The sequence below is a fragment of the Dermacentor andersoni genome, chromosome 7, assembly GCF_023375885.2.
Source record: "Dermacentor andersoni chromosome 7, qqDerAnde1_hic_scaffold, whole genome shotgun sequence".
Taxonomy (NCBI): Eukaryota; Metazoa; Arthropoda; class Arachnida; order Ixodida; family Ixodidae; genus Dermacentor; species Dermacentor andersoni.
The window spans coordinates 146,407,655-146,435,340 of NC_092820.1; the positions used below are offsets into that span (position 1 = coordinate 146,407,655).

Below are 27,686 nucleotides of genomic sequence, written 5' to 3' on the forward strand. Positions count from 1 at the left end.
GAATGGCTGTTATTTCTTAATGTGCACTGAGGCACGGTGATTACAAGAGCATAAATTCATCAACGGCTTTATTACTTCTTTTCAACTACTTTAAAGTGAATGAACTGCTCAAATATTATTCCTATTAAACTTCTTCATATTTTGCGGGCTTTCTTTCAGAATTCGAAAAAGCTTTTGTGGAGCATTTTGCTGAGCAACAGAAAGCTGGATCGGGAATTTTTCAGTATAATCTACAATTTCCTCATAGGAACTTTTACTCAGAATATAATGTTTGAGCAGATGATTAATTAATAATAACTAATTACACAATTAGGCAAAATACAAAAGATATTCTGACTTACTCCAATCGATGGCAAACAACATATTACCTTGGTTCTGTCTATAGTTACATGGCACTTGCAGATTTTAAAAAATTTGGCACAAGCCAGCTGCATGGGACGCCAGCACAACACCCTACACTTGCAGCCTGGCCATTCAGCAGCTACAGGGCCGCGACACAGGTTGCGTTGCCCAACTGTTATCTGGTTGATCATACACCACACCGGTTCATGAAAAATGTTGTGGAACTCTCCTACATACGGCTTTGCTGTTAAAGAGTGTATGAATCACCTCCCTGACATATTGAAGACAGTGATGATAGGAAAACCTCAAGACTTCAATGGAGTGCAAATGATGACACCTGGGGATCAGATGGCTGGATCATGGAGGCTGCTAACATGAACTTAACTACATAAGCAATATGTACCACGCAGTGGGACACATTTAGTCATACGCTGCATTAAACTGATGCAGTGCATGTGGTACGTATGTGCAAAGCAAACTTTTGAAATCAGTACAATTTCCGTACAGTTCTTGCACTGCACACAATTAAGTTGTCTAATCAGTTGAGCCCTGATCTACACAGCCACTGCAGTATGGGATCGGTGGCAGCCACGCATATATATACCACACATGTGGTATATATGGTATACATGGTATATGGTATAAATGGTATACAGGGGGGTGCTGTGGAACTGCACCCCCTGCCCCCCACCAGCACTTCCTATCGGCTCCTAACCAAATCTAACCTAACCTGAACACCCAGTACTCAGCTGACTGCAGCTAACTGCAGCCACCACACAAGGCGACCAAACAATCCTTGCTCCTGTATGGTGCTGACAGCCAGCAAGCTCCTGGACTGAGGTGTCCCAGCACATCATGCACTCTTTAAAATAGAGTTTATTACTTGTCAAACATCTCGAAGGGGCAGTGGCAAGATGCAGAGACAAAAATTAAGCAGGACAGACACAGGAGAGCACTGTCCTGTGTCTTTCCTGCTTTCTGTCTTCGTCGCCTTGTGCTACCCCTTTGAGATGTTCAACCAGTACCAACTTGCCCGAATGCCGATTCTTCTTATTACTTGTGCTTGGCTCACTGATGCAACCAGGATCAATTATACTGTTCAGAAATTAAGCTCGTGGAGCTGTAAACAACACTTGGCCGAATCCCATATACCATATTACATATACCGATCACATATAACATCACAACTTGCAAGAGAACACTGACAAACTTACTAGAAGTGGTATTTGTGTTGGTTTTATAATCATAAAGGCAATCGAACATCACTATTGCAAACTCGCATCTAGCACAAAATTATGTTTGTTACATTAATTATTCATTAACAAACATTAACAATACTGACGAGAAAATTTTAGACTTATTTCATTGTATCCATGTTTGAAGTTCACCTTTATATCATGGAGAGTACAACTTGCCAGGAGAGAAAAGGGTTGCAGGCCAGACAGTATTTTTTCAAACATTATATTTAATGTGCAACAAAGAAAGGAGACTCTTACAGGGTGATTTGTCCATAAGCAACAGTCAACAATTTTCGGACTGTAATGTATGCACATGTACAAAGGCAACCTATTTCTTTAAAAAAAATTGCCTCGTAACAATGATCACATTTACTACACAAGTGATCCATAACCAAGGCTCTGCCCCATTGCCTTCGGTTAAAGTTCGATAAACTTAGCAAAGGTTTTTTTCACACTATTATGGATGGGCAGATATAAAATCTTCTTTTTTTTTTTTTTACCAACAGAACATATATTCAATAATTAATGTGCTGAACCACGAAAAAAAGTACTCACTTCACACGTTATAAAATCTGCACTTATCAAATAATCACAAATAATAAATCCGATAATGTGCCTGGACGATGCAGCCATATGGCTAAGTCTTTGAAGGTGTGCTAAGCAGGCTTCGTTCCATGCACGCAATGTGCGAGTGTCCACACAAGTGACAAACATTTAAAGCAACATTAGAATCAGTTTAGACCAATAAGGTATTTATTCAAAACTCTATTTTAGTTCATTTCGCACTAATTAAGGGTTTCATTATCGGAAAGCCCAGTAAAGTCCAGACTATTATTTTTTGTCAACGTTCGCACCAAAATCTTAGCGCCTTAAGGTCTGTTAACATCAAAAGATTTCAAAGTATTTTTTAATAATTTTAATAATTTTTAAATTTTTAATAATTTAGAATACAATGTAGTTTACCTTAAGGTAGGCTACCTTAAACAATTAGGTAGGCTAGGGTATACGGTGTCAGAATCAATGACATCATGGTGAGCTAATGAGATGCTCAAGGCAGCACTGTCACATGTGTTTCGTTTGTGCATCTTTGCTGACTCATCAAGCCATTTCCCACAGTAAGAGTGGCCTTTTTGGCATTGCAGAAGCATGCGTTACTATTACAGTGCGACTTATTTAACTCTTTATCATCCCTTTAGACCAACAATATTCTCTTCAGTACTGCTGCAATCCCTTCTCTTCTTCGCCCCGTTCCGACGACTTGTCCTCATCCTCATACCTGCATAACTGATGTTTAGACGCAGAAGCATGTTGACGTCTCACATCCCAGCTACACTATTTTGCTTCTTATTCTTGTTACGTGCCGAGCGAATGCGCGGACCTGAGCTGCCCCCATGTTCCAGTTAATGCAGAGGTTTGTGCAACTATAATGGCACCTGCTCTGACTTTTGTGTCACAACAAAGCAGCGACATTGACAGGCTGACAGGCTGAATTGGTACTGTCCATGAAGAGAAAACGTAAGCTGGACATTCAGGATGCCTGTTCAGGACCCCTTTAATCAAAAGATAAGCATTGCAAGGACCAAAAGCGAACAAAGCAGGTTTGACTTTAGTTGATATACTTGCAAACTAAATGCATCAGTATTGTATACTCTTTAATAAATATAACCCATTCAGTTCACACAACATTATACAGTTCAATAACTACATCACACATTGTTTGTGCGCTGTTTTAACAAACTGCCAAATAAAGTATCACGAGCGTCGTTCTAAATTTTGCGAGATTCACACGGCATTACTTTTCACGACAGTGCAGTGCAGGGAGAAAGAAGACCGAACGTGCAGTGCAGATGATCACAAATACGTGCCGGTGAGGTTACAACCACGAATAAATTACGAATCACAAAGGAAAATATCACACGCCGCAGATGCGATATACACGTGAATAAAACGTGGTCTCACTTTTACCCGGGTGGGTTTCTTCTCCTTCGCCGCGAAGGGTGAAACCCAGCATTGCTGCCTTCTGAGGTGAAACGACACTTGAAGCACCTGTACGCTCAGTTCACAAAGGGGGCATACATGAGAAAGTGGGCATTCACCCGCGAGTTGTACGACACTATGAAGAAAACTCGCGCAGGTTTCTCAGAAAACTTCTTCACAGTTGAAGATTAAGTCACCCTGCTCTGGGGACTTAACCCAGCACCATCACATTCCCGGCATAGTTGCTCTGCCAGCAGAGTTAACTGGGAGGCTAGTACAGCCGAACCTTGACACAAAGAACACAGGAACAACAAATTATAGGGTATAACGATGTAAACATAAAAAAGGTTTCTCGTCCTCATCAGCATGTAATGAATTAATGCTTATAACAAATGCTGGACATAATGAAGGTATATTTGTATAGGATGTGACTTCACAATAACGAGGTTCGACTGTAAATGACAGAGCAAGGGTGAATCATTTGACAGCTCAACGTGCAACTTGATCTTCCTCCACACCATGCACTTTTGCAGAGCTTATTTGGTAAAACGACGAGACGTAAAAACATACACTGCTCCTTGATTGCTGCCTGTATCCATTTTACATTTCCTTTGAGCATTGCTAATGCGAGCCCAAGAAGAAGTCTTGTGAACGTTTCCGGGGACAGAAGAAGCACACAAGTTATCGCATCTCATATTTACCATGCAAGCTGCACTGCAAACTATACTCAATGAGCTCGGCAAACTTCCATCTGGTTAACAAGCATTATATGTTTGTCAGCGCATACAAATCATAAGTTGCAAGACAGTCTTAACACAGTACACAAGTCGCCAGATGATCTGTGAGCTCTCGTGCAGCTTGTTATAGGCTCTGCCACTGTGCAATGAACACATTAAGGAGGACCAATTGCATCTACTTTTTTCCTCAGGCAAAAATCTTGCCAGTCAATTTGCACAGCTTCCAGTTGAAGTGGTTTAAAGAAAACTATTAATTGGTACCATGTTGGTTCAAACGTGATGGCTAGCGCCAGTCAGTACAAGATTGGTAGTGGTGACCTTGAACAACTAAGTGATGCCAGAGTGATGTGATCGTTTGATGCAAGGACTAGCTGTAATGTGTGCCAGTTAATCATTCATGCAATGAGCTGGTTGTCTATACTGAACCCTAAAGATAACCAGTAGAACCGAATGAATTGCACTGGTTTCTGAAATATAATTTACTAAAGAAGCAATTGTCAGTATAACTTCCACATACTATTTTGAATGCGAACGTTTGCCAGTTGCAACCAAATGCAAATCAGCAGTAATCCGGCAAACAGGAATCATTTTAAATGAACTGCTAACCAGGCAGACCATGTGTTCTTCACTTGATGCAAGCTTAAGATTGACCCACTCACAAAGTCTTAACCTGGACTGATATCCACTTAATATAGAAACGTCTCGGCTTTGCAGCAATATTATTGCATTGTTCACTTATGCACTGGTAATGCAAACATTCTTCCTCATTTTCGTTCAGTGCATGGTATCTTCCCAGACAAACCTAACTTGGCACTTTTTAAGATATTCATACAAAACTGCTGCTTCAGTGACAGCAGCACTTGAAACAGCCGTAGCCATGTGGCACTCTTAACCTGAGTAATGGTGCAACCAGGGAACAAGAGATTGTCACATGTGGTACCAGAAGCAATGTTACCTTCAGTTTGTGCAAGCTGTTCACAGTGAACAGTTCATTGTTCAAGAAACTGTGTAGCACTTCACTTCAACAATGCCTGAAGAGCAGTTGCTGCATATTCTGCAACATTCCTCGGCAATAAACATTTCTGGCCACTTTCCTTGGCACAGCCAGAATTATAAAATCAAACATGCATCAAGTTTTCTGCAGCCCAAGTGAAAAACTGCATAATGGTTTTGACAAGTGCATAAATCAAACACTACGGTGCTTCTTAAAATTTTGTTCTGAATCTATCTTGCACCTTACTGGTGTGCCTCGATGTGGCTAAAAAAGGAAATGGCATCAAGTTTGCAAGAACATGCACATGCTAGTTAATGAAGGACTGTAATTAATGCTTATAAAGGTGCAATGACAGGGCATAACAATGCCCAGAAGAGTACTTTGTAATGGGTCAAAGTCATTCTTTTCACAAAATTAGATGTTGGTGGAAACATCGAAATTGCTACAACTACTGCACGTCTTACAGTCAACACCCAGTCGACAGCAGGTTTAGCTAACTTAAGGCTCTGCTGCGACCGCCGGAAACAAACATACAAGGTTAACAACATTGAGGTCTCAGGGCCACTGTGCTTATTATGCATTTCTCAACATCAACAGCATGCATTTTAAGGAGTGCTGCGACTCTCGTATGTCAAGGAATCTGCTGCACCAAACTACCTGCTGATACATGACAAGTCTACACAACATATCAGCCAGGATGGCACAACAAAACATGGTTCCACACTTAATTGTTAGTTCAATATGAACCACATTAAACTTGAGCTCTACCTCAGTGCTTCTGCATGTGAGAACTACCTTCATGCATCAGGGTCTTGCAGTGCCCCAAGAGCATATGGCTGACTATTCATTGGAAGTTCGTTGGTTTCCTGCTGCAAGCTAACATAGCTTGTAAATCAAGTTAAGCTGCAAATTGATCCAAAATCTCCTGCATCTAATGACATATTTGATTAATTGTTTTCTATATTCGCTCCTACAAAGCTTCAATGGTCATTTCATGAAGCAGCTAAGCCTTGTGTTAGCAAAGCCAGAACAATGCTACAATAGACCGTGTAATATAGCATCATTGTTGTTTTACAGGACCATCACAACACTGTCAAAGCACTGTGCAACAACCAGTCAAGTATTCCACAGCTTTGTTGGAGGTTGGCTTTAATTAAAAAAAAAAAAAAGCCTAGGCTAACACAATGTATTTGTGTTGTACCAATCACATTACAGAAAGCTTGCCATCACGGGCCCAACATCTGCCAAGTCAGCCTCTGCACTCACCGAGCGGACATCGGGGGCCCAACACTGGGCTGCATTAAGTTACATCTCATTTTCTAAGTCCATCCAAACCATTTACGGCATGGCTGCAGGAGCAGGCCACTTTTGGTCAGCCGATCAATGAATGTTGGGCCGTTTCAACAATAAGCTCATTTTGCTTCTTGGGGCGTTGTGAAGGCAGTGCTCAAGCTCGAAAGAATAAAAGCAGACTTGGCTGCCAAGATGCTTGCAAAATATAGAAATGTCTGCTCATACAAGGCCCAACAGCGGGACAACAGGCAAAAAAGAAAGGCTTCCACACTCCCATAGGGACGACCACCAGCATTAATACTGGGCATCTCGGCCCAAGGCGAGACAAGGGTACAGTGCCCTCGGCCGGCACATTTCCCAGACTTTTGAGAACTGTGCATGGGGACCGAAGATGTTTATACACAAGAGACAATGCGTGCCAGGGCTGCCTGCCCTGCAAAATAAAGGTTACAAACAATGTGACAGGAGTTTTCCTTTCTTTCCTTCCATCTCTTAAGTTATTGCTAAACAAAGTGTCATCAAGAGCGTTCATATTTACATTCTTATTTTCCTAAAGTGAACTTACAGTCTTCATGGCCAAATTAGCCAAGGAAAATGTCTATTAGTGCAAAGTGAATACCACGGACAAAATTTCGAGGCAGTTTCAGAGTTGCAGTTGAATAGTGATTCAAAGTTTTTCAGATATGCTGCAATGACAAGTGCTGCAAAGCAGCAATGCACTTCTCTGAACTTGACAACTAAATTACTTGAGGACAATATTGTGTGTACCTGTGGGCACCTGTCAACAGTATTCCTCAGAAAAGATAAATTTATAACTTAAAATCTTGCAAAAACCAGGAAGTTAGACATTGCCTCACAGTAAAAAATGTCCACATTCTTCACATGGACTCCTATCAGCTTGCTCAATATGAAAGATTTCCCTCAATCGGGCTGGCAGCCCTGGCAATTATACAAACACATACACATGTACGCATGTATCTGGAGCACTGAATGCCTAGAAAGTGCAAGGTTACGGGGCCAGCTAAAGGTATCACAAGAAAAACTATGCGGGATGTGCTATTCGAAACTGATCACATAGAAAACTGATTTCCCTGCAAGCAGTGCATAACAGCCAAACATCAAACCCGTTAACGTGTCACAGCTTACACTCTTCAAAGAGGAGCTTCAGTTTGTGACCAAGATTCTTAAGACAGACTTCAGTCTATTTCTTCTTTTTTTGTTGTTTGTTTGCTACATTTTTTTACATAAATTGTGTCACCTACTTCTGGTCTTTATATACCTAGTGGTTCCTGCAGAACATTCCTTATAGTGTTCTAATAACACAGTTCATACTGAAACTCTCCTGCTTAACTACAAGTCAGCAATACCAAATATTGAAGGCTTTTCAAAACACGACATCTACAAATTGGAGCTCTGCTACAACAAACACCCACTGAGAAGAAAAAGCATGAGGCCAGACATGGGTTCAAACAAAGAAACGAATCCTGGCCATCTGACTGCAAAGCACACTGCCCAGGTACATAGAAACTTACGACATCCAAACAAAGCACACATGTAGAAAAACGAAATAAATGAACAAATATACAGTTAAATAAACAAATAAATAAACGCTTTTATGAACCATCAGTCAGTACATTCTTCGCACATATCTCAAAGAATACAGTCACCATCCACAAGCAGCGACCGGTCATGTTGCATACAAACTTCAAAAAAAGTGCATATCACTCCATCCACATATACAAAAATGTGCACTGTGTGCACCTTAAAGGTATGCACATTCTCTGAGCACAGATATGTTTGAGTGTACTTGCAGCAGAACTCTTGCGTCTGTCCGCTAAAGGGCGCCTTGGCTGTGGATAATCTTCAGCCAACGTCAAAAAGACATTAAATGGGAGGGGAGCACACATTGTGTTTACAGATTCCGTGAGTAGCGTCAATACCTCGGTTTAGATTGAAGAGCAAAGGCATCAGTAGGCCAATGCCACGGCACAGGGCACTCTCATGTGCTGCCACTTGAGAAGATAACATCAACAGTGTCAGTAGCACTGTATATATGATACATATCACCTGGCTCAGTGCATAAGAAGAGGTAACAATACACTCTGCGTGCATTCCAAAGCCTGATGCAAGTCAAGTGCTCGTATCGAAGATGTGCAACATTCCAGACCTTTTGGGAAAGCTCCAAACTTGCACTCATAAGCAAAGTCAACAAAATGGTGTTGCTTGAACTATATAGTAATCGTGCAATATTTCCCATTTCTGTCAAGTTGTCAACGAGCAAAACAAAGTCCCACTTAGAGTGCAGTTCTGTGATGTTTGCATCATCCAAGCACTGAGAAAATCAGCTGAGGAGCGCTGAAGGCTGAAGGGAACAGCCTTCTTTTCGTCTGAAGGAAACAGCCAAAAGTAAGCATTGTCCTCAACACAAGCAAAGATATTATGCACTTCAAATTTTCTCAGAGGCAGGCACACGAGCAGCTCCCTTGTTCTCACTGAGTTGATTCTGCAAGACTTGTCCTTCTCTTCAGGCATGGAAGCGAAGTCGTCCTGTGGACGAGCTCAGCTTGCTAGCTGTCGAGGAGTACGTGCCACCTGCACATCTGGCAAGAACACAAGCGGAATGTAATGGTTAATGCATTGTAATGTTGACTGACTGACTCGCAGGGTTTGGGAGAAGGAGGAGGAAAAGGTGGGAAAGATAAAGGGTGGGGAAAAAGGGGATGGAAGGTAGATACGTCAGCCAGATGCATGTCTAGTTTGCAGGAGGAAGCGTGTTAGAAGGTAAAAAGAAAGGAGAGAAAGGAAGGCACTAGAAGTGTGAACGCAGCCATCATGCCTACAACCAATTTAGCGGGGCCAGCTGATCTCATAAGCTGCAGTAAGGTTCCCGTCACTGTGTAAGTGTGTGATGCATAGGGCCATGGTTGAAGAATGTCCCAAGGCAACACTGAAGCTATGAGAGACACTAGTAGAGGGCACTGGATTAATTTTGACCACCTTGGGTTCTTTAATGTGAATCTAAATCTAAGTAGATGAGCAGTCTTTGCCCCCCCATAAAATTGTGGCTGCCACAGCCGACCATCAAACCTGCGACCTTTTTACCAGCAGAAGCACGCCGTAGCACACTGGGTCATCATGGCAGATGCACTGTAATTTCATGCATGCGTCACATGGCCTTCCTAAAGTTGGCAACTTTTTGAGTGGCGAGTTAACATCTTGTGGGTTAGAAAGGAATAAGGCAAGAAGCATAGCCACAGGAAAAATATTTCTTGAATGAGTAAAATAGCACCAGCTGAGGTGACCAAGGTGATATTAAGGTGATGCCATAACTGCTAAGGTAACTCAAAGATAAACATGAGCGTCCCAACAGCAAACTTCACTTTCACAATAAACGCGTAAAAGATTTACACCTCAGATTTCTCAACCGACAAAATATGATTGGCTAAGGATATAGGAGTGTGAACAGTCATGAATAAAGGTGACCAAAGTGCTTCCTAGTGGCTAAACCTTCTATCCAGGATGAAAAAACAACAAAAACAAAACGCACAAATACACACGCAAACATTTTGTCCCAATGTACACACGTCCAAGAATTTGTTTCATCTGCTTCCATTATAAATATGGCCATCAATTCTGCAGTGAGCACCCGTGTCTTTTCCTTCCTGTCTGTCTGTGCCTTTCACAATGAAATCTCGCAAACTTGTCGAGCTTATATCGTACCATATGCTATGTGTGGGAGATGTCCTACCTGTTCTCCTTTGCTCTCACGCATGTCATTCCAGTGAGATAGTTCCTCTTCGCCAGAACTGTTAAGGCCTAGTGAGAACCAGCCAATCATGTCTTTGCGCTTCATGGATCGCTTGTAGTATACAGAAACCATTAGCGTCACATCTGGCAACTGAAAGAGAGCAACCTAGGAAGAAAAGAAAAAAGAAAAAAAAAATGCCGCACGAGGTCTCGTTGATGATTCTGCGACTTGAAAGTGCTAATTTGGGCTCATTATTAGAGTACCCTGAACATTGAACGGGGCAAATTAAGACACTGACAGAGATTGTGTCCAGTTGTACTGTTTAAATGCAAAAAATTCTGTGACCCACCAAATCAATTCAACTTTGAAATGCAGGTTTAAGCACTAAAAATTGTCTTTACACATACCCATGCATGCATGACTTATTTAGTATAATGCAGTTAGAGACAGTTCATGACAGCTCAAACTGTGAGCACTTATAATTCCTGTAAATTCAAACAACTAAACAAGATCTGGTTGGCCGCGCGCGTGCATGCACACGTGCACACGCACATGCACGCTTTCAGAGCACACTAAAAAGATGCAAAAGAGAAACAGTAGCTCAATATAGAATTGTACGGTGTGCTGTCAGTACACTTGTACTTCTCATGAGAACAAAAAGAAAGGTTGATTACTTGATTACAAGTGAGAAAAACGAGTGCGACACTGCTGCTTTTCAATTTCACACCTAAAAACAAGGTGCTGATAACATCGATATGACATCAGAAATTTCACAATAGCTTTATGCAGAAAAGTTTTTCAAAAAGTTTCCAGGTTGAGTACCTGTTCACTTTAGAATGCATTTTCAGTCTTATTTTTGTTGATAGGCAATCAACTAGCCATGAACCGATGCTATCAAAATCTATGACGTCAGACGGAGCAGGTGCGGGAATGTGAAGATGGTGGTGCAATTTGTAGTTCATTTTGTATTCTTTATGGCTTACCAGGCCACAGCTTATGACTTTTTTCCGCAGTTTCTGAAGACTATAGTTAGATGACAAATTCTTGCCGAGAGATAGTGGCCTTTTGCAAAACTCAGTTGACTGCTTGTAAGAGCAATGCTCACCCAACTAATGCTCTACAACTTTGGATGGCACAGCACAGCTGACAGCCCCAACTGTCCGGAGATAGGGGCAGATACAGAACACATTCTGTAGTTATGTAACACTGCCATTGCCTCTCCTTATTTCCCTTACCCTTCCCCACTTCCTGGAGTACTTGGCTTCACTTAAACTCGGCGGATCAACAACATTGCTTAGCAGAGCAAGCGCTCTTCTTTACTGGGCCTTAGTGCTGGCCTTAAATAAAGTTTTTTTCCTGTCTTCCTTTCCTGTCTTACTGCATCATTTCCACCCGACACTATACAGCTACACCTGTACACACTACAACGTGCCAGACACCCTGGCACACCTCCTCTTACAATGCAAGAACACCCGAGCAAGGATCACAGTGGCACAACCAATAGCAGCAGACGCAGACCCAAACCTCCTCGCTGAAACGGGGGAGGCTATGGTCTCTAAGCCGGACCTGGTCGACCAGCGCGAACTCGTCGCCCGGGCCCAGAGGGCGATCCGAATCAGAGGGTTCCTGGAATAAGGGACCCTCCCACCTCGACTGACAAGTCACTACTTCAAATAAAGGTTTCGTTCTCTCTCTCTCTGTCTTCCTTTTGTCGCTAGATTATAGTGTAATGCAGCCAGCCAGTCATGAGAGGGGAATACATGCCTGGAACACAAATGTTTCCTTGAAGAGAGGGTTTGGCTGCCCTCGCCGAACAGACGTCTTGCTTCGGGTTATTTCCTGACCGCTTGAAGACATCAGCGTAAGCTTCACAAATGTGTCTGCAAAGAAATTCAAAGGGGAAATCTTAAATTATAGCGACAAAGAAGCGAGTGTTACAGGATACACATTAGCACAATTTCCACACGGGCCATTTATGAGAAGACCAGGAAGGATGCTACACAGAGCAACTGGTTGAACAATGTTTTCGAAAGGAAAAAGAACAAAAAACATTCACATTTTGTGTGTAATAACAAGGTATTGCTGTTGAGCAAATTGACTGCAAATAAAGCCACTATAATAATGATAGGGCATTGAATGAAATTAATAAGAAACTGCATTGCGATGTGTATTTTCTGCTTTTAGTAAATAGAAGTCAACAGTTAGCACCTATTTTTTTCTGGCATTCTTATAACTGCAATATTTACACAATGTTTTACAAAACTTGCAGTGAAGCTCGAAATTTTACAGCTAAGCTGTTATTGTGAACCGAGAGTGTAAATGCCAAAAGTGCTGCATTTTTGGTATTTGCCCCCTATTTGAGAAAGTGAAACAGCTACATGCTGAAAAGAAGACTGTAAGGAGGGAATGTCATGACGGTGATGTGCGTGTGATGCTACAGATGTGAGAGTTAAATAATCGCACCGAATCATCAAAGTTATGGTAACCAAACTGCTTTCATTTAAGGGGTTTGGTGGTGGGGGTCCTAGGTGCGCTAACAGCTTTCCTGGAAATATGGCCATTATTCCGAAAAGGCTGCATAAGTTTACCGCTTTTATTTTAGAAGTAATTTGTGAACGTAACAAGACAATGAACATGCGAAAGAGGGCAGTGCCCACCTGGGGCCCTGTTCATGGTGATGTTGCGGAAGTGGCTTCCCTTTATGACCTCAACAGCAAGGCGACCAGTCGTGCCATTGTAGGCAAGCCCTAGCAGCAGTTCTGGCAGACCCCCATGCTGCATCGACTGCGCCGAGCTCGTTGAGTCTGATCGAGCCAAGCTTGAAATCTCACACTTGGAATCCCAGTGCTGTGACAAGAGTGAAATAGTTAGGGGTGTGGCTGGTTTGGAAAAAAACCAGAAAACACGAACTGTGTGCTACTGAATATGATGACATGCAGGTATAATGCATGTACAGTCTAACGCCAGAAGTTTACAGACTACAGGATCTGAAAACGCATGAAATTTACAAGCAGTTCGTGGCCGTAGCCAGTAAAATCGTACAACACTATGCTGTTCGCATTAATTGTACAGACTGGAAATCCGAATATCAGGCTGCATACCTAAGGCTGCAGAGATATTCAGCTTTCTCTCACATCTCGCGGTCTGTAAACTTTTGTGGTTGACTGCACACATGAGCAAGATGGTCTATAGGAGCTCTCACAATATTAATTTTCCTATGTGAAACACTTCCAAGCCGTCAGTGACAAGGTAAAGTGGTCTATACAGTAGATGGTGTGATTTTTTCAGTGCAAAGCACTGAAGTGCAGAAAGAAAAAGAATGAAGAGTTAGCGAAACAAAGGCAAACATGAGCGCTTATTTGTTTGTCTTTCTTTTGCTAACCCTTCCTTCTTTTTCATTTCTTTCCTTACTTCTGTGTTTTGCATTACAACAATTACACCATGAACTTAGACCAACTTGTCCAAATCGCTGTTCTTATCCAATGGTCTAGTAAAGTAAAAGTGGTGCCAAGGAAATGGAAATACATGTGGGAGCAGCAAAGGATTAGGTGTAGTGATAAGGTTAAATTTTTTTTTAATTTACGGGCTTCAGAGGAAGTTGGCTGACATTAAACTACAAGCGGCCTTTGTCCTGCAGTAAAATTAAAAAAAACTGATGACGATAATTATGATGACGTAGGGTTATGACAGACAGTGCCAGTGTAGCCAAAGCAAGGTAAGTTTTTAGCTTACTGGCGTGTAAACATGAGTGTGTAAGTTTTGTTAAATTTGCATACAAAGCCAAGCAAGCACCTTTGTACCTTAAGATTGCACCTTGCTGGGATAGCTGGTTCACATCTTTTGAACAGATTAATGAATAAAAATGAAGACGAAGACAGGGTTAGAAACGTGTGGACAAGGCAAATGCATAAAGACAAGAGTACTTGTCTTGTCTATGTACATAAAGCTGTCTTCATTTTCATTTCACCCTTTCTAACCCTTGTATCTTCTTGGCTATTCGGAAATGTGAAATCACAGAAGGAATTCCAGCTAGGGTGTGTTAGGACACGAAACAAAGTGAAATAAGACCAGGACAAGAACAAGCATAAGAAGGAATTCTGTTATTCAAATGCAAGGGATGCAGCTATGGCAACAGAATGCAAATCATAGAACGGGGACGTGCAATCTGAAGAGATGAGAAACAGTGAGCCTTACAGCCAGGTTAGACCGCGGCTCCAGCATTAGCCACATAGTGGAAGGCTGGTCGAGAGCCAAGCACTGGAAAGGCAGCACAGTCTCCCCGACCAGATGCTCTCGGCGCATGCGCTCGCACCCGTACAACCGTACACGCAACCCCATAGTGTTCACTTCCTCTGTGAACCAAGTGAACATGCATGCAGAAACTCGTTAGGTTAGCAATGTCAACTAGCTTTAACTGCTACACTATCAACGCTAACCTTTAATTATGCACACACTGTCACATAGCATATCTGTGCATAATCATCGTGATATTGCAGGTGTTTCCAAGCATGCATTCTTGCTGCAATGCAGGAGTAGCCTTAGTTTGCTGCTGTGTTAGTCAAGCATGTATAATTGTTGCCGTCGCTCATAAAGCTGAGTTGTGCTGTACAGCTGCAACAAGGCACAAAGTTAAGAAATATACGAACATGTGCACAATGAAATTGCACATTTGAGATGCGCTTCATCTGTCCATGTTAGGAGCGTGCTTGCCGATCTTTATTTATTGTGTGCCTTGTTAAGGCTATGCAGCGTTAGCCTCGCTTCTCCGATCAGAAACCAACGAGTCTCTACACAAACTACCATTGTTCCTATTGTGCATAAGCATACAAGAAAAGGGGAAGATATACTTGCAGCAACTAGACAGGCAAACAAATATTTCAGTAAAGCAAACATTACTGAACATGTGTTTCATTCATCACTGCAGAAGTAGACCCAGCTATTAACAACAACGTCCCCCCATTTTTTTTAGTGACAGAACACATCGCAGCTTCCCCCCCCTCCCCCCTCCCGCTTCTAAATTCTTGGTTATACCACTAAAATTAAAGAACTGCACTCGCCCTATCAAGCTACGCATAAAATGTAACAACTTGCATGTACAGTATATATTGTTTTCTAGCAAATACATTCGCACATTCAAGGATGGTTCCACAGTCCGACACAAAATGCCTTACCAGGGCTGATCCGTGCGAAGGCAAAGGTTTCATTGAAGGTCATATCCTCGCCCGCTTGTTTAATTTTTGTTCTGAATTTCTGCCTCTTATGGGGCAACAGCAATAGTCGTACCTTAAAGAAATAGAGAAATTTTCACATTATAACAGCACTCATGAGATTACTACTATGTGCATGTCTAACAGCGTTATTGTAAGAAGGCAAAGTACAGCGCGCTATTTAAGTTAAGTCATATTACACATGCAGATATGAAGCATTTGGAAGAATCTAAAGACTGGCTGTTCTGCTCGCACATGACAAGAAACATACAGGTTTGAGTATGAATAAGAAATCAAAGAATAAAAGGAAGGTCTGCTGATCTTGTACTCAGAAGTATGTGTGAGCACGCTTCCTTCACGTTAACACATACACTATCACTGCTTACTCCCCCAACATCTAGTGGGTACTTATATTACCCCATAATATCATCATGACCACTATTTTTCTGATTTGGCTGCTGCAAAATCGAAGTTATCTGCTGCCTTACACTCCATTTTTATCATTGTAATGTTTTGTGTTCTGACATGTGATGTGGCACGCTTTGCAGGTAGCGGTATAGCTCTTCTAAAGTGTGTGCTGGCAGTACCGAACCGGCCACCAAGTTGAGTAATCGGTCTCAGTATTCAGAAGCCATAATTTTGACCCCCAGCTCAACCAATTCCAAAGCATCTGCTTTGCTTTATTACTTCATGGCTTGTTGAGGTTTTGATACCTGGCTTGACCAACAGGTGAAAAGCTTTCCCCACTCTACCGCTTGAGAGCTTGTCACAGACCATCTAAGGGAAAATTGGCGCAACTGTGAGAGATAATTGAGACTATACGGTGCTCTAAAAGAGGCAGGACTGTGCAAAAGACATTGGACCTTGTGAGAATGACAAGACTTGGCAACAACTTAGGTGAAACGCGCACGCACGCACGCACACACGCGCGCACACACACACACACATGCAGTTCTTGCTAAAGAAAAAAATAAAAGAAAGCACAACCTTGTGGTTCATGGTTGCATGGGCCCATACACTCACAAATATATTCGCATACTCTTTATTTAAGCAGCACAACTTACTTGCACGCTATTAGCTCCTCCACGGTCTCGACTGGGCAGATCGTGCGCTCTCAAGACGGTGACCATGACCTTGCGAGCTGACTCATTGTACTCAAACATGAGCTCAAGGGCACCGCAACGGGTGGTTTGCTCTGAAGGACCAGGGCCATGCAGACCAGAAGCTTCGGCCACGCACCTCAATTCCTCTTCGGCCAAGTCAAGCAGCATGGGCTCCTGTAGACAGCAGCGAAAATTTTATGTTCACATGTTACAATAACGCAACGAGAGTCAGCAATATGGTGAGCAGAAAAATGTGCAAAGGCAAAGAGATGTTATTCTAAAATCTGGAACAGTAAAAAAATTTGAATATAACGGACCGACCGCTCGCTCGCGCGCCTGTCGCAACGCTGTCCTGCATAGAACAACGGCAGTACCGGCATGTCTAGTGTTTCATTCTACTCAAATCGGTCCTGTTTGCATCTCATTTCTACCCTGCAATAGAAGATGTCAAGCTGCCCGTGTACTACTATAAATAAGATTAACCCCTGTTTTTGGCTGTGAAAGCGCATGCATGTCTGCTTTTCTGATATGCCAGTCAGTAACACGAAAAGTGGATTAACTCACTAAGTTCATTGTGAATACCTCTATAACTTGTAATCTTCACTGGAAGCCAAAGGTATCAGTACATAATGAAAAAGCATAGCTTATGCATCCTGCACGCACTGTTTTCTGTAAGTGTAAGAACACTAGGCTGTTCTACGGGGAGTCCCTGACACATTTGCTGCTGCAACCACTCTATGGTCTGCCCTTTCACATCTTGCAGACATTGCACTGGAGAGTGAACACAAAAGATAATGTGATGAAAACTGTCTTCCATGTTGCTTCACAAGGAGATGTGAATTCTGCACACAACAATATGCACCATGTGCACCAGTTCACAAAGAGCTTGGGTGCCATGGAGTTTTACGTGCCAAAACCACTTTCTGATTATGAGGCACACCGTTGTGGAGGACTCCGGAAACTTAGACTACCTGGGGTTCTTTAACGTGCACCTAAATCTAAGTACATCGGTGTTTTCACATTTTGCCCTCATCGAAATGCGGCCGCCGTGGCGGGGATTCGATACCGCGACCTTGGGCTTAGCAGCCCAACACCATAGCCACTGAGCAACCATGGCAGGTAGCTTTGGTGTCATGAATACTGGACTGATGCAAGCATTTGCTGGCAGTCATCAAGCAAGTGACAGTGCAAGCTTGCCACATAGTTTGAAACAGTATGAATAATGTGTGTTTAGACAACGCAATATAAACAACGAAAAAAAAAAAAAAAAGTGTATGTACAACCAACGCATGAGAAAGTGTCATATTCAGCTGTAATCCTTGTGTGCAAAAATTTTCCCAGACAGCCTTGTGTTTTATCTTAGGTGAGGTTAGGTTAGGTTAGTTACTTACATCGGTTCCCCCACATGCTGCCAGAGAAAGTGGAGAGTCTTCGGCCTTCAGAAAAGCACCATTCTCATACTGCAAAGCGGTGCGAACTGTTGAACTTCCCTGCGTCGCCTTAGAAGAAGCCCTGCTTGTGTCTGCTGCTTCCGCTGCCTCTGCCCCTGTGGATACGGCACGTCCATTCTCCGCAAGGGAAACCAAATCTGGTTGTGGCAGATGCCCATTGCCTGCAACAAAGACGCAATGCAAGAAATGTCTTGAAAAAACAAAAACAAAATAACAATTAAGAGGCAATTTAGCAGTAAATTTGAGAGAAACACATTAGCATTACGTCACACCTCTCTGAAGTCTCTGTTCTATGATTTAAACCGCGTTCACCTCACTGCAAGGTGTTCAGGAGCTCACTCGACACACATACAAGTCCTCCCTCTTTGAGGAGTGAAGTGCAACTGACGATGATCCGGAGCACACCACTGTCAGTTGCACTGTTTATATACACACAGACACATACACACATACACACTCTTCTAAGCTCTCCCATTTCCTCTGTTACTCTACCACATATGACCAGCTAGCTACACTTCACACATATACACTCTGTTCTACTTTGACACTCCTACAAAAAAAAAAGCATTAGATACGCTTAGATGGATATGATCATTCTCTGGCAGTCATTAAGCAAGTGTCAGCGTGAGCTTGCCTCATTGTTTCGAATAGTCAAAATAGTGACTGTTTTGTCCATGCAGTAGGTATCAAGAACGAAAAATTAAAGAATTAAATTCAGGGGTCTTTATGTGCCAAAGCCACTATATGATTCTAAGGCATGTACACCATAGTGAGGAACTCCAGAATTATTTTGATCATCCAGGGTTCTTTAGCATGCACCGTAACCTAAGCACATGAGCGTTTTTGCATTTTCATTTTACCAGCACTAAAATTCGGCCGTCGAGGTCAGGATCGAGCCCGTGAACTTGAGCTCAGCAGAGCAATGCCGTAGCCATTGGGCTACTAAGGCCGGTCCAACAATGAAAAAGTGTACCACCACTCTGACGTGCATGTATAAGTGCATACAGAGTCCTACACAGTGAATAGCCCTTCAGCACACAAATCCACTGTGTAACTGTGTGCAGTATTGTGCAAAGCCTGTCCATTTCTGCGCACTGCACTTGGCTGGTCTCGAAAACGGAGCACTCGTTGATGTCGGTTATTCATGCACACACAGACAACTCGAGAAGTGAATAACAAACACTTAATGCCTGTTCGCTGGAAAACTAGGGTGTAAGGCACATAACTGCACCTATACAGATCTAAGGATGGTAAATCCTTCTACTACAGTCAGTAAACAACACTCCATGTGTAGGCTCTCTCACTGGAGCACTGTGTGTACCAGGTTTACAGAGCAAACATTAAGAAAAACAAAAGCCATGCTTGCATGATAATAAAGAAGGCTTGAAATTGGGCTAGTCGGTGTTCCATTATGAATATAATATATAGATTTAAAGCGTGAAAGATAAAACAGGCATGAAGATCCGTGTCTGTCCTTATGTCCCAGTTTAATTTCTTCACACTACAACTTTACTCGTGAGGGCTTGCATGATATATTGTTAATAATAACAGCACAGAGCTGCAAGCAATATACAAAGCATGTCATATCCGCCCACCTCATTCTTACAATAGAACACTGCTAGAAAACATCACTGTCAACATTGTGCTACTTAATTAAAATGGGCATCACTAAATTGCCATGTGCAGCAAAAGTTAAAGGAAGCAAATGCCGTGCTTTCACATTTACAGCAGAAAGGTACAAGCAAAATAAGGTTGTCGTTTCCATACTGCCGCACTTACACCGTATGTTAAAACACCGCAAGAATACATTCCTTGTAACGGAGATAACAATGTACATGACCTAGCACATGTATGACTTAATTACCATGCGCATGATCAGTGGAGTGGCCCATGCTTGACACCTTCCTAGATGATGTGCTGTTGAGAAAGCCCCCTTGCAGGCTGGCAGAATGGTGGAGTTGTTGTATCACTTCTTCGTCGCTGTCTGTTGATGACTCGGCGTCATCATAAGCATAGGCTGCTCCTGTGTACACAATAATGACAAAAGAGATGCCCCTGCAGTCTAGATTTCACTTCGGCTTCTCTAAGTGCCATATTTATTATCAGCTTGCTTGCTATACATATCAGTCATATAGGACAGGAGAAACTACGAGATATCACTTCAGTCAACGTGTTTTAAAATTATATCCTACTTTTTGCACGGAAGTGAAGTATCACGCATGAGTGCACTGTGGCAATACAACAATGATAAGCATAAAGCAAAATGTAACAACTCAAACCAACGTCGTTTCGCGTTTAGGTTCCACAGCGGCACAAATATTAACACGTACAGAGTAATACACTTTTAGTGTGCACTGGCAAAATTTTCTTAACGGAATGTAATAATACGGAGCAATTTTAATTATGTGGAAGGAATCGACACAGAAAAGAAAAAAAAGAAGACAAGTTTTCAACAGCTCAGCAACGAAATTTTTTCTTTAATCACCACCTGCATGAACGAAACACACTGTTCGATTAATCTGGCTATCAAAGCTAACGAGCGCCGCACTCAACAGATAAAATACACGAAACTCGTAGACATGTGCAACAGGGTGCTCGCGCGTAGCTACGCCTCAATGCGCAAGTGCAATGCGGCAAAGCCAAATGCGGCCGCGCAACGCACAGGTCTTACCCAAGTTCCTGGCGATCACCTGTCGCTCCCGTTCACGCGATGAAACGGGGCCGTCGCAGCAGGGAAATCCTCCTACCGTTGTGAAGCAAACCTTCTTGCTCAGGTAGAGGTAGAACACTCCGAGCATCACCAAAATCACACCCACAGCACCGAGGTAGACGGTCGTCTCAACGGGCACTGCGACCAAAAGATTATGCAGGGTGAAGTCGGGGACGGACCTCTGACTCTTAAAACATTGGCCCAGCAGCTAGCTCAGTATTCGCGCCGCGAAAGCGTAGTCGCGTTATCGGTCGTGCACGTATTATTCGTGCAACATTCCTTTGAAACGCGACAGCGAGAAACATACGCATATCCGCATCGGCGATGCCCGGATTCGCGAGTCGAAACAAACGTGCGGCGAATGCGAATGCAAACGGAGCGAGCGGAGGAACGATGCCACGCGTTCACTGGTTCCCGGGGAGTTTGCACGACAGGCCAGAAGCCAGCCAATTTACTGCTCGGTCCTCCCATCTTTTAGGTTTCGCAACGTGCTTTTTATTTACTACGGAGCGTCGACTAGGCCTAACGCGCCCTACTTTCCGCGCACCCGGCGCGTCGACGGCATCCTTGCGGACGACCACGCCGATTGCAAGCGGTCGCTGCCGAAGCGTGCAATTCACCTGTGAGCATTTGCATCTTGGAAGTGTGGTGGTAGCGCCGCAGGAAGAGACGAACGTGTGCGCGCTGTCAGTTGCGCTAAACCAACACAAAAAAAAGCGCAAGAAACATGAACGAATCGGGGTGTCGCTGACGGCTGCCGAGCCAGGATGCGATTGGCTGCCCCGGTTTTCTTTTTTTTTTTCCCCCGAGTACTCCCGGCTGCTGTCCTCAAGAACGTCAACAGCGGTGGCTTGAATGAGGTGGCCGTGAATCAATCAGCGTCAACCACCAAAATTTTCGTTTCGCCTCTGTAACCGAAGAAAGCGCGATAGCTTCGCCGAAAAATGTTTTGAAATTTCGTCAGGCGCTCGCATTCGATCTCGAACTAATTTCCCCTTTGCGAGTGTGGGCTTCACAGCACTATGCATCGTGCTGAGGCGAAGCCGAACTATAACGCGTCCACCGAACTTCGCCTATTTCTTATTTTTTATCAAGCACTAAATGAAAAGACACTTATTTTCGCAATTTACCTGTAATGTTCTGTGTTCACTACAATATTGCTATGAGGCAATCGGTGACAATTTTATATATTGTGGCATTCAACACCCCTCTCAAGGAAAAGAACATAATGGTAATAAAGCTAACCGTAAATTTGAAGACAGGAGAGAGAGTGAAGGGAAAAAAAAGGAAAAAAAGCCCAGAGTCCCCCCCCCCCCCCCAAAAAAAAAAGAAAAGAAAGATAAAACAGGCTCATCAATCCTTGCCTTTCGAACTTATCTACGGCTGGTAATATTGTAGCTGCAGCCTTGCCGAGGCAGAAGAGCACGTCATAAACCAGTCTGAGGCAATTAGGTACAAAGCACCACAAAAATGTTCTCTTTGAATAAACAACAGTTATACTACCAACGCAAAAAAAAAAAGAAATCGATATATATAGATACAGAGAGAGAGAGAGGGAGGAAATTCAGCAATTAAAACTCGAGGCGGTGACCAACTTTCCTAGTGGCAAAACAAGGGAGAAACACATGCTCTCCACACCACATGCTGTCACCACACCAGTTGACTGGCCACTTCAACAACAGATGAAATTCTTATCGGTGTCTTCTATTGCATACACTGGCTAGTGTGACTCGCGTACTAAGTGCCAACAGGACGCTTGATAATCGCGAGGGACCATTATTTTACGATGGCTGCTTTTCATCTACTACAGCTATATATTTTTGAAGCGCAATCGGTCTATATATATAGACACTGGATGCCACTGCTTGAGGCCACTTGTTACCAGTAGTGCTTGCTCAGTGGCTATGGTGTTAGGCTGCTGAGCACGAGGTCGTGGGATCGAATCCCGGCCATGGCGGCCGCATTTCGGTGGGGGCGAAATGCGAAAACAGCCGTGTACTTAGATTTAGGTGCACATTAAAGAACTTGAAAGAGCGTAGGTTAGGGCGTGTTGGTATTCCATAACTGAGGTTTTTTAGCGCACGAAAAGGAACGAAAGACAGTGGCAAGACGCGCTGTGTCTGCATCTTGCCATTGTCTTTCGGCCCTTTTCGTACGCTAAAAAGCCTGTTAAAGAACCCCAGGTGGTCGAAATTTCCGGAGTCCTCCACTACGGCGTGCCTCATAATCAGAAAGTGGTTTTGGCATGTAAAACCCCACAATTTCTTTTAGGCCATTTGTTCTGGCTTTGGCATAAGAAAATCAAAGGGACTTCAAAGAAATGTAGCACAATGTGGAAGGCGAAGGATGCAAGAAAGTGAAATGGATGCCATGAACATTTTGCGTTCTCATCCTCAATCTCCATTGCACTACTGCTCGTTTCATTCATTATATCAAACTAACTAGCCAATCCCAATTCACCACGAAAAAGAAAAAAGATGACAGGTACCAAACGCAGAATAGGAGCCTTGTCAACTTGTCAAACATTCTGTCCTTCTGAATAAATGTATTCGGTAATACAATGAAAATGTAGTCAAGGCAAACACCTAAAATGCGCATTCACACTGACCTGGATGTGACGAGGTGCACTCAAATTTGACTGATTGAAAAGGGACCCATATAAGGCACTCGGAGGTTGTCGATTACATTACAAATGTCAAATTTGGCCAGGGATCTGCTTGTACACTCCGCACCATTATGAAAGGGAACACTTCACCTATGTTCAAAGAGATTCCTGCAAAAGTGCAAGGCAGAATCTATTTCACTGATATCTGCTACACAGTTGTCAAACTGAACGACACTCGTGGAAGTTTATTTCAACATAAAAGTAAGGAAAATTGGCTTTACGGACAAAGTGTTCTCTTTCACATTGGTGAACCATATAACATAGCATACAAGCCTGCCAGCCCGTGTGAGGTGCATCAGAGCCAAGTCCCTCTTATGGAGGGAAGAGCGCAAGTGAAAAACAGCACGATAGGAGTGCAGGTTCTTTTTTAAAGTTGGTGAGGCTCGCTGACAGAGCAAATAGATTTCTAGGCCACGATACTTCAGCTGGAGGTCAACCACCTCCGAGGCCTGCTGCACACAAAATTCACTCCCTTGCTGCCTTTGCGCTTCACCAGCAACTCTATCTAGACTTTGTTGCACGAAGAAAGCAGGAAGCAAAACAAAAATGTTAGTGCACTGCAGCAATTACTACTGCTCTCAACCCGCCTGCTGTGGACAGTGACAGGCTATGGAAGCAGGCACCGCCATCTTCTCAGGAACAACTTAATTGGGATGCACACAGCTTCTGTGCTTGTCCACCACAGTATAGCCTTATCTGGCCTCCAAAATTACAGGCACAGACCCACCATGCAAAAATGCCAAGAACCAAAGCTGCACGGCAGCACAGCGATTAGTGGGCCTGGCTTTCAAATGCATATCGCTGCAGAAGCACAAGTTCCATCACCATCAGGGGCAGCAGGCGGTTTCATTCTTTGCCACATGACAAAGGCGAAGATTACACCATAGCGACAAGTTGACGGTAACTGCTCGACACTATGGCATAATGGAAAGGATGACCACGGCGAAGTTTCAAGCTCTTAATTCCCGTCGCAGTAAAAAGACATTGCAACGTGAGCTACTTCAAGCTTTGCTGCACTCAACCCATGCCCCACACGTACACTGTGGCTCTTTCAGTGCCACCGACGTACCGGTGCGTTTTCATGTTTCTGTCGCGCCATGTCACCGACGTACACATGCGTTTTCCACTCTCCCCAGTCGGATGTGTGCAGCAAAACAAAGTTGGCGAGCTCCGCGGTAAGTTCCACCACCTGTTGTGTATTTCAAGAAGCATATTTTTCTCGTCTCTCTGGGTTTGCTCAGTCTGGGTTCCTGCAAGCAGCATTCAGCTTCAGAAAGCAGCCTTTGTGGGTGGGCGCATGCGACGCAGGGTGCGCATCTGCAGCTGTAAGGGGTGGCTCACGAACTTTGTGCACTGTTGTCGCAGCGATTCTTCGTTCAAATTTTTGCACCATAGAGCAAGGACCATCACTATTGCGCTGTCATATGTTTATAGAAGGCTATAGTTTATTCTTTGACTATAACACTGCGCCGCTATCGCGTCGGAACTGAACTACCTAGGAGATACAAAACAAAGAGCAATGCGAGGATCATACTAAGAGTGAATTTGCTATTATGTTCCCGTTCTACAACCAAAATTGAATGGTTGGGTCTATTTCCTAATATTCGAGAAAAAAACTCGACGCTGGGGATGCGTCATCTAAATAGAGAGAGAGAGAGACAGAGGCACTGAAAGGGTAAAGGAAACTCAAATTTTCACTGAGTAAAAATGTGAAATTCTTCACTTTGAAAGTTTTCACCAGCAATTTCTTCAATTTGCTGGTACCCTAGCTGCAAGTGGCATTAGAAGTGATGTCAGTGCAGTACATACGTACATATACATATAATTTCAGAACGTAACTGCTGATAATGTCACAAGGCGATGTTGACGTCACTGTAAAGAGAACGCACACATTGGACTTAGCTATATCGATTTCTTGGTCCAGGCGAACATCTTCTACAAACGCAGAAGAAACGGAAACCTAGCCATATACAGCTTTGCTGTGAAAAGCCTCTTACAAGATGCATGCAAGCACAGCACGGACATGCAAGAATGTGTGAAAAGAAAAGAGCACGAGTCGCTTATGTCTGACATTTTATTGAGAGGCAGTTCTCTTGCTGCCAAAGCCAACTAATTAGCGTGGCCTTGGACTGTACATATAGGGGGAAGAAAAAAAAAAAAAGTGCGTGCGTTTAGACGTTTCCCGCACAATGAAGTGTATGCGTCCCAATGGCCATGAACGACGATGAGAGAAGAAAATTTCAATCCCATGGTAAGAGATGGGCTCTTTGAACCGCTCCCCAGTGAAAAGTGTTTCCCCCCCCACCCCTCCCAACCCCGATCTAAAAAGGTCTGGCTCTTTCTTGTTCTTGCCGCTTGATCAGTCCTCGAACTCCAGCAGGTAGCGGAGGCACACCTGCGATGGCTTGTAGACTACATACTCATTGTAATTCAGCGGGCTTTGATGAGGCTCGTCCTTGTTGGTAGGACCCAGTGGCACTGAAGAATCTGCAGCATGAGAAGTTTCTGTAGGTGTGGAAACAAAACTGACAGTTCAGTTCGTGCAAATTCAAGATACAGCGAATCTCAGTGATAGGATCACGCCCGATGAGGACTTTTCAAAAGTCCTGGCTGGCCCAAGTCCATTAGATTACAACGTGATAAATTTCTGATGTTGCGAACCGCTTTTCGTGCCGTGACGGATGACATGAACGTTTGAGACCCCATGTGATCCCCAGCGAAGTCAGTGAGAAAGCCCAGGCACGCCGGCAGTGCCAGGCTCTGGCTGTTGTCAGACCGGCAGAGTGGCCATGCCGGTTGCATTCCTGTTGCAGGGCGACCTATGTACCTGCCACGACTTCACCAATTTTTGCACAGTCACGATTCATATCACGGAGATTCTACTGTATGCAATTTCTTTTGCAAAAGCCCCAGGTTTGCAGCGTATGATGGATAAGTTCGAAACTACAATCGCAGCTACATTTTGTAGGCGTACCTTGGATTTGGTTCCTTCTACTTTCTCGTTACATATTGTGCTGACTGGTCATTTCAGCAATACCAGCAACCCTGTGTGATATGTGGGCCAACAACAGTCTTCCAAACTGTTCGGAACAATGTATTTATAATGAGGGACTTATGAACAGAGTGAAAGAAAAAGCAGTACGAGAAAATGTGCCATCTTTTTATTTTGGTCTGTTTATATATGTCTGCTCTATGAGTAAGTGCAGGAAATCAATGGTGTGTTCGACTTTCGTTGTCCCTTGCGCTGTTAAATTCAAGGTGGTCAACCAACAAGCCCAACTCATGACTATCATGTCCCATATCACTCAGTGGCGCGACTGTTCACTCACTGTGCCATGTGACTGTGCCTAGGATGTGCGGCTGCCAGCGACCGAGAGCACGTGTGCTCTCGTGACTTCCGGGAGAACCTGGCTCCGTGTTGCCAGACGGTCCAAGGTCCAGGTCCCGACACCGGCCCAGGGCAACCTGTTTGTAATAAATGCGAAAAATCACAGACGTGCTCAAGTAGCAGGGGAGAGCTCACAGAAAATGAGGGCCCAGCTAAAGAGTGCTGACTACTCTCTATTACAACATTCCTGGATTCAACTTTTACTCACACGTATCTACACTCAACATTGAAGATTCCTGTTGAATTAACTTGGCTAATATGTGTTGCACTGCTCCCAGTTATTGACCAATTCACCCTTGTGCTTCATGTGCAGTAAAACCTCGCTCATATGTTATGGGGGAAAAAAAGAAAAGAAAGAAACGCGAGAAAATATGTGTTAAGCAAGAAAACTTACAATCTGAAGTAAAAAAAATTTGGTAGGCTCAACTACAGTCAACATTACACGCAACGCAAGGCGTTGCGCCAATTGTTGCAGCACGAGATGCCGCTGCACGCCATGTTGACGGGGCTCAAGCAGCCCGAGATGTGCGTTGGGATTTCTGCGGCTTCGGCAAGGTCGCATTTGCATTCCTCGAATTCTGCCAGGGCCAGCAGCTTCTACGGGCCAGGCGTTTTGGTGGAAAATTGTAATGTGCCCACTCAGCGAGAATTGTGGCACGAGATGCCGACACGCGTTGAGTTGGTGGGGCTCGAGTGGCCCGAGATGCGCTTCGCCGTTTCCCTATTGCATAAGACGGCAACGAAATCTAGCTGGCGGGCAACGCCGGTATACAAGGCCACCAGAAAGAAACGCGATGCTCATTTCGCACAGCGTGCAGTAGGGAATGGTGGCG

The 27,686-nt window shown here is 43.6% G+C and overlaps 2 protein-coding genes across 6 annotated transcripts in view; both read right to left on the reverse strand.

Moving 5' to 3' along the window:
- Nucleotides 1-1,786: 1,786 nt before the first annotated feature.
- Nucleotides 1,787-22,745, reverse strand: Syt14 (Synaptotagmin 14). 2 transcript variants are annotated; one of them, XM_050180862.2, is made up of 11 exons: nt 21,421-22,745; nt 20,762-20,938; nt 19,955-20,113; nt 18,031-18,251; nt 16,601-16,813; nt 15,501-15,612; nt 14,524-14,681; nt 12,987-13,176; nt 12,094-12,209; nt 10,330-10,494; nt 1,787-9,181 (listed from the first exon to the last, which is right to left on the reverse strand). In XM_050180862.2, exons 1-11 carry the CDS (start codon nt 21,434-21,436, stop codon nt 9,149-9,151), a joined length of 1,560 nt encoding a protein of 519 aa, XP_050036819.1. In that variant the 5' UTR covers nt 21,437-22,745; the 3' UTR covers nt 1,787-9,148. The 2 variants fall into 2 exon arrangements, with proteins under 2 accessions (XP_050036819.1, XP_054928233.1); XM_055072258.2 differs by lacking the exon at nt 1,787-9,181 and having other exon boundaries at nt 9,414-10,494.
- Nucleotides 22,746-25,521: 2,776 nt separating this feature from the next.
- Nucleotides 25,522-27,686, reverse strand: part of LOC126533657 (poly [ADP-ribose] polymerase tankyrase-like) — a 106,510-nt gene continuing 104,345 nt past the window's right edge. For all 4 annotated transcript variants that reach the window (XM_050180843.3, XM_050180842.3, XM_050180837.3 and 1 more), the window contains 2 exons: nt 26,795-26,930; nt 25,522-25,952 (listed from right to left, as the gene is read on the reverse strand). In XM_050180843.3, the coding sequence (XP_050036800.1) occupies nt 25,825-25,952; nt 26,795-26,930 (264 nt within the window). In that variant the 3' untranslated portion in view covers nt 25,522-25,824. The remainder of the gene's footprint in view (nt 25,953-26,794; nt 26,931-27,686) is intronic.